Source organism: Silurus aristotelis (assembly GCF_946808225.1).
Source record: "Silurus aristotelis genome assembly, chromosome: 4".
NCBI classification, from domain to species: domain Eukaryota; kingdom Metazoa; phylum Chordata; class Actinopteri; order Siluriformes; family Siluridae; genus Silurus; species Silurus aristotelis.
Window position 1 is genome coordinate 926,706 of NC_139577.1, and position 7,751 is coordinate 934,456.

The following is a 7,751-nucleotide window of genomic DNA, read 5'->3' on the forward strand; positions in this document are numbered from 1 at the left end:
TGCCTGATTATTCCACCACGGCTACTTTTCCTGCTGTAAAATTAGGGACTCTTATACGTCACCCTATGATCCTCCTTCTTCCTAAAATACGTGTTCACCACTTCCATTTCCATTCTTTTAGCAAAATCTACCACCATTTGCCCTTCCACATTCCTCTCCTTAAAACCATACCTACCATCACCTCCCCATCACCTCTGTTCCCTTCACCAACATGCCCATTAAAATCTGCCCAAATCACCAATCGTTTTTTCCTAGGTACACCATCTAACCACTTCATCTAACTCACTCCAGAATTTTTCCTTCTCCTCCATCTCACAACCCACTTGTGGAGCATAAGCACTAATGACATTTATCATCACCTCTTCAACTTCCAGCTTCACGTTCATCACCCTATCAGACACTCTCTTCACCTCCACTACACTCTTACTGTACTCTTCCTTCAGAATCACCCTTTCACCATTTCTCTCTCCATCCACACCATAATAGAACAGTTTAAACACCTCCAATGTTCCTGCTCTTACTCCCTTTCCACTTGGTCTTCTAAACACACATTCATTAATCTTCACAACATCCACATATCTGTCCATCCATCCATCTATCCATTCTTTCAATTATTTATGTAATCGTCAGTACATATGCACTCATTTATACATTTAATATCAAATGTATTTGTTTTCTTCCTTTTATCCTCAGTACATTATGCAATGTTCTATTCATTATTTTCATCATCTTTAGTACATTTGCATTTATTTATCTTTTAAATTTGCCATTCAGTAAAGGTTAAGAAAGAACCCAGAGGGAAAAACCCCAGAGGAGAGGAAGCCCTCATGCACATTTTGAGGAATTTCAGTACAGCTATAATCACACCCAAATGAGGATGAGGTTCCCCTTTTGACTCTGGTTCCTCTCAAAACTATTCTTCCTCATAGTTTTTCCTGGTCACAGTTGCCATGGCTGCTCATCAGGGATAAACACACATCATTCCCCTTAACTGTTGATTTCTGTAAAGCTGCTTTGGGACAATGTCTTTTGTGAAAAGCGCAATAGAAATAAACTTGACTTGACTACAGCACTGAAACAATAACCCGAGCATGACCTGGGGATCCAGGAGCTGTGACTGCAACCAGGCACTCTTCATGAAGCTTTTCTTTTCTTTTTTTTTCCACTAGGTAAATGTGCAAAATCAATTTCATCAGAACACAATGCCATCTGTCGCTCATTAGACACACAATTTAATGGGGGGGATACAAAAATAAATAAATAAATAAATAAACTCCCTGTGTTTGTGAGTTTCCTCCCAAATATGTGTAACATACCAGAAGGTGGATTGGAGGAGAGAATAATTCGATCATGTGATTAAGGTGTTTTTGGTAAAGTTTGGTTTTGGAGTGATGGATTATTACATGCTATTTTTATTATTATTATTATTATTATTATTATTATTATTATTATTATGGTGGTGGAAATAATGTTGATTATGAGGCTTTTGCTTGTTGTTGGTCTCCATATGTTGGTAGATGGCTGATGGCAGCCTTCACGTGCGGCTTCACGTGCCTGGGTTTAGACGCGGAACTGGACGCGTCCTTGCTCGCGCTCCGCGTCTCCGAGACGGTGAACGTGATGGCGGCCGTGTCGCGCGCTCGGAGGTTTTCTCGCTGCGTCGTCCGTTTCTCTGACCGTGATCTGTAAATATATATTTCTATACACAAATATATAATATATATATATATATATATATATATATATATATATATATATATATATATATATATATAGACAGCGGTATTGCACGGTCTCACGCGCCACAACAAGACGCCCGAACTCCGTCAGCATGGTAAATATAGTTCTGCACAACCGAACCAGGCCTGCTAGAAAGCTAATCGAGCTTGCTACTGTATGCTAGTTACTGCGACTAACGCTTTTCTGCACCTGTTTTCCGGCAAACCCCGCCCACACCCTCATCCAATCAGCGTTTACAAACGCACGGGTGGGGCAAGTGCTTACCAATCAGCGTGCTCTGCCGGAAAACGATTGGGAAAAACAACACTGCTGTCAGTCTGGCTAGTTAGTTTACACGCAGCGCCATTGCTCGCGAAACTGCTGTAAAGTTTCATCCTCAGCTCCTTTTTCAGAAATAAAGGAAGATTCGAATAAATTTTAACTAAAATTTGAGCTTGTATATTTAGCAGTGTAAACGCCAGGTGTTTTTAGAGAAAGAAACAAACAAGCGCAAAAAGGTGTCGCAAAAATACGTCAACATTTGACGTCACGGGTTAATTTGCATATTGCACGTAGCTTAACGTTTATTCTTTTATTTACCTTTTTTATGTTATATTTATTATTTGATTGTTATAATGTGGAGATGCATTGTGTAATTTTGTATTAGTTGAAACTCCTTATTTTTTGAATTAATAATTAAAAAACGAGGTAGGAAGATTTATCTAAATATGAAAGATTTTTATTTAGAATATAGACAATTTGAGTTAATAACTCGCTTAGTATAGAAATGAGGAAGAGGTACAGCGTGAAAAAATGACGTGTTCCTAAAAAATTATTATTTCTATTCAGAATGATCATTGATCGGTTCAATAAAAACAATAGCGATCTGTGATTGGTTGATGGGGAAACTATAGCGATCTGTGATTGGTTGATGGGGAAAATATAATGATTTGTCATGGATTGATGGAAACATGAATTTGAACAATTTTCTTGTGGGATCAGTCAAGTATTGTGATTCTGAAATTGTATTGATCAATAATCGTTTGATAGGAAGAAATAGTGATCAGCGATTTTAATTTTAATTTTTTTATTTTTTTATTTATTTATTTTTTGAGTTGATGGAACCTTCTTGTTCTTGTTTAACCAGCAGCTGTGATGCGTTCATGAAAGTTGTTGCTGCATCCCAATTCGTCTACTTATAAAAGTGTTAGTGTGTAAACAGTCACCATAAACAAACATCAGTGTCAGATTTTTTCATTCCTTATTTAATAAATTAAGAATCAGTAAATGCTTCAGTGTATAATATCTTTTGAGGACTTTGAGAAATCCAAGCTCCAGGGATCTGTAGATGTGCATAACATAAATTATATTTTTATATTTTTTTCAGGCTGAAAGCAACCAAAATGCAGATGCAGGTTCCGTCGAAGAGGCGGAAGATGAAAATTCTGAGGACTGTAACCTCCAGGTAAGTGAGCGCATATTACAGAGATTAACATTTTTGCCATTTGAGATGCTGGGATCAGTGGTAGATGATGAAGGGATCAGTGGAGCAGTGGTGGAGGATGAAGGGATCAGTGGAGCAGTGGTGGAGGATGGAGGGAGCAGTGGTGGAGGATGAAGGGATCAGTGGAGGAGGATGAAGGGATCAGTGGAGCAGTGGTAGAGGATGGAGGGATGAGTGGAGCGATGGTAGAGGATGGAGGGATGAGTGGCGCGATGGTAGAGGATGGAGGGATGAGTGGATTAGTTTTTTCCTCCTTGATTTAGGGGAGATTTAATGTTTATGAAAGTGGTATGTAATCCTCCAGCTATTTTTGTTTCAGATGGAGCTCAGCGCTTTCAGGGCTCAGTGGATGTCAGAACTGCGTCCCGGCTCCATGAAGAATGGACTGTTCAAAGCTGCTGATCTGAAGAAGAAACAGGAGTTGGCTAGAGAGGAAAAAGTAGGTGGTAAAATGTGTATTTTTCGGATGTTTCACATTTTAAAGCTCAAATATATCGGATCATTTCATGATTTTATCTTCTGTGTGTCAGGCTCGAGAGCTCTTCCTAAAGGCTGTGGAGGAGGAACAAAATGGAGCCGTTTATGAAGGTACAGTTTGATGTTCCACGTTGTTCATTTCTAGACTCTGATTGGTTCAAAAATATCTATTAACTATCCTTCTTAAATTTCTTCTCTGTCCTGGAACTGATATTTTCTCCATTGCAGCCATCAAGTACTACAAGCGTGCAATGCAGCTTGTGCCTGACATCGAGTTTAAGATCAACTACAGCAGATCTCCTGATCCAGACCGAGTGGGTGGAAGCTTGTAAGGGTTCATCGTTTGTCCTCATGTGTAGCGTATTCGAGGACACGAGTAGCTCTTGCGCATAAACAATTTTTCTCGTCTTTCCATCCAGCCTGGAGGAGAACGAAAACGATGGCGAGATCGACGACCTCCTCGCGTACCTCCAACAGCAGCTGATGGTTGAGCATTCCTGCCAGAAGATATGCCAGCCTGAGGTGGAGACATCGCAGGTGCACATTTCAGGTAATAGTTAAAAAAAATAATAATGTACTCCGACATGCTGCAGTCGACTGAAAACCTGGTTATGAGACTCTGTTTTTTTCTCGTGTAGCTTTGCCGTTTGAGGTGCTGATGTACATCTTCCGCTGGGTGGTGAGCTCGGATTTGGATATGCGTGCGTTAGAGCAGCTTTCCCTCGTCTGCAGGGGTTTCTACATCTGCGCCAGGTGAAGGCCGTGTTTACTCTGAAGGGTTCATGTTAGCACATTCTACATTATGGACAAAAGTTTGTGGAAATCTGAAAATTTGTAGGTGCTTCTTTTTGAACATCTCATTCCACATTTAGTCCTCATTTGCTATTAATAATAAGCTCCACTCTTCTAGGAAGATGTTCCACTAGATTTTGTGTGAGATCTTCTTCATCCACATGGGTCTTAGTAAAGTCAGGTACTGATGTAGGTACGGTGAGGAGGCCTGGGGCGCAGCCAGAGCTCTATAACAGGCCATTTAAGATCTTCCACTCCAACCAGTGGAGACCATATCTTCATGCACAGGGGCATTGTCATGCTGGAACAAGGTTTGGATCTTCTAGCTTAAGCAAAGGGAAATTTTCATGCTACAGCATCCAAAGATGTCCTACACAACTTTTAGTAAAAGGGATGAATCTGGAATCTGAAGAATCTATCTAGGGATGTCAGGTCTCCCAATACTTTTAGTACACTATGTATGTGTATAGTAAGTTGAGGTGAGAAGGTCCGAGGTTCATCATGTAATTTTATAGCTTATAATTAATCTCCACAAACATCTGGCCTTCCAGTAATATTGTTCATCTTTACACCTTCATGTAAAGGGACCCTGAGATTTGGCGTTCGGCCTGTTTGAGGGTTTGGGGTCGAAGCTGCACAAAGTTGCTGCCGTTCACCTCGTGGAGGGACATGTTTTTAGAGCGGCCACGTGTCCGCTTTGACGGTAAAATCTATCCATCTTTCTTTCCTTGTACGCTTCCCAGTATTCTGTCCTTCATAGATGGACACATGTACATCGTTCTGTTTTGTTTTAATCCGTTTTATTCGTCTTCTTCACTCGTAGGCGTTTATATCAGTAAAACGTCCTACATCCGGCAGGGAGAGGAATCTCTGGACGGCTTCTACAGAGCGTGGCACCAGGTGGACTATTACAGGTAGTAGAGTAACGAGAACCCGAGTGTTCCACCTCCGTCTGCTGTACACCACCACGTCTGGTTCCAACTTTTTGTGTGTGTCTCCCCAAGGTACATGCGCTTCTTCCCCGAAGGCTACGTCATGATGTTGACCACGCCCGAGGAGCCTCTCGCCACGGTTCCACGTCTACGCTGCAAGAACGCAAGGTCACGACTGCATTTCGTTTTTTTTCTTTTTATTGTTATTGTAGTTTCCAAAAATAAACCTTTTTAATGCAGCATCCAGAAGGTAAATATTAAGCAGGACGTCTTCACTGGTTAAAGTCCACACGCTTTCGCTGCTGTAAAAAGTGTCGATAAAAGACGACAGTACAAAAAAGGTTCAAATAAGTTCAGTAGTGTAAATGAGAGAAACCAATAAATGTGTTTTTTTTTTTTTTTTGCTAATACCGAGGTGTGTACAAAGTTCAAAGGTTTTGGACACATTTCTGAAAACCGCAAGAAAACGATTAGTGAAGAAATTTTCAATCGATGTGTACCAACCTTGATTGCAACATCTGTAAGCAAGCCAGCTGCCAAAATGTCTCTGGGATAATGTAATCGTCAGACACAATATCACGGCCTGCCGAGCTCCGTGTCCTGTGAGCTCACAAGTCGCAATCGTGCAAAACGACTCGGTGTACAAAACAAGTGTGCACACGCTCATTAATTTCTAAAAAGGCTTGTTGATTGGATTTCACTCCTTTAATGCCGAAGAGTTTTTATTATTATTATTATTATTATTAATCCTGTTTATTTGGATCTGTAACTCTGATTGGCTGCATGGGTCCCCACCTGATCTGCACTCAGTTTAATGCAAAGCGTGCAGAATTGATGCAAATGTGGAGAGAAGAAAATCGGAATTAAATCTAACGTTCAAACTGGATTTGACTCCAAATACACGTCTACACCTGAAACAGCCTCGTCCATGGCCATCGGTGCACAAATGTAATTATTCACTGTTCTTAGATAGGTTCTTCTCGTATGTGTACTTTATTGAAGTATTTCCGTTTGAACTTTAACCTCACTACATTTCAAAGTCAAACATTTTTGCAATAAACTGAAAATTCAGGTTGAGAAGATCTCACTTGTGTTGAAGATGGAGATTATTGGACTACACTGCTGTAACTGTCTGTGTCTCTGTTGTTGTTTTATATATTTATATTTATATATTCAGGATGGACTCCATCATGATCGGTCACTACCGGCTGTCCCAGGATACGGACAATCAAACCAAAGTTTACGTGGTCGTATCTAAAAGGAAAGACGAGGTGAGCGTGCGCAGCCCCAATAAACTCCACTCCATGTTTCCGATCGTCCTGATCGCTCTACCTGTCTCCAACCAAATTCGAACCGTGTGTCTGATATCCAGGCGATCGATTAACAACGTTTTTGTAATTGCAGAAGTTGCCCGAGTACCAGAGGAGTCGGTTCTGCAGGCGGTACCCGGCCCCTGAGTCTGAGCGCTCCTTCCATGTGGGGCTGCAGCTATCCTCTGGGGGGCGTCAGAGTTTTAACAAGCTCGTGTGGATCCATCACTCCTGCCACATCACTTACAGGTGTGTGAATCTGATGCCCAAAAACCTGCTGCTGAGTTCAGACACATGCATTGTTACTCATTTATAAAAGCTGGAACGACGTGATAGTGAGCTCTGAAATAGAGATCATATTATAGAGAAATATTAGTTTGAATGACGTGACCCTGATAAATAGAACAACATTCAGCTGTTCAACACAAACACGTTTTGTTTTTTGTTTTTTTGTAACCCTTTGTTCCAGATCAACTGGAGAAACGGTCATCACGGCGTTCGACCTCGACAAAATGTACACGCCGTTGTATTTCGCCCGAGTGAAGTGCTACACGGCGTTCTCAGAGCGCCCCCTGTAGGGCCCCAGCGGAGCCGCATGGAGAACATGGAGAACCGTTTTTATGCGTTTCCACCCCCCTCACCAACAAACTTTTTACCCACCCTCTTAATCCTCCAGGCTTTGAGCATGAGGCTAATGAATGTAAAAAAAAAAAAAAAAGTTTGCGTGAGAATTTTGAAATATTTTTTTCTTTCTATCAGTGTAGCAGCATCACCTTCCAGGTTTACTGTTTGTGTGTTCCAATTGATCACTGGCTTATAACTACAGATGTTCAATAGATTTAAAGCAGCTGTTTTTTCCCCTTAATTTTTACTAATGCTGAATGTTTTACCTTCAGTTATTTTTGGGGGGATTTTGATGTTTGTCTTCTGAAGACTGGAAAAAACCCCAATCAACGTTTGTTGTTGTTTGATTTTTTTTTTCCCTCTTGTTGAAGTAAATGCAAACAATTGCAACGA

General features: G+C 40.9%; 1 protein-coding gene across 1 annotated transcript; it reads left to right on the top strand.

The window, feature by feature from the left end:
• The first annotated feature begins 1,568 nt into the window (after positions 1 to 1,568).
• On the top strand, positions 1,569 to 7,751 carry fbxo9 (F-box protein 9). The gene is made up of 14 exons (XM_083540648.1): positions 1,569 to 1,728; positions 1,772 to 1,834; positions 3,107 to 3,184; positions 3,543 to 3,662; positions 3,754 to 3,811; positions 3,929 to 4,028; positions 4,120 to 4,250; positions 4,339 to 4,453; positions 5,077 to 5,195; positions 5,316 to 5,406; positions 5,497 to 5,592; positions 6,602 to 6,695; positions 6,829 to 6,983; positions 7,204 to 7,751. The coding sequence occupies exons 2-14, from the start codon at positions 1,832 to 1,834 to the stop codon at positions 7,310 to 7,312; spliced, it is 1,269 nt and encodes a 422-aa protein (XP_083396774.1). The 5' UTR covers positions 1,569 to 1,728; positions 1,772 to 1,831; the 3' UTR covers positions 7,313 to 7,751.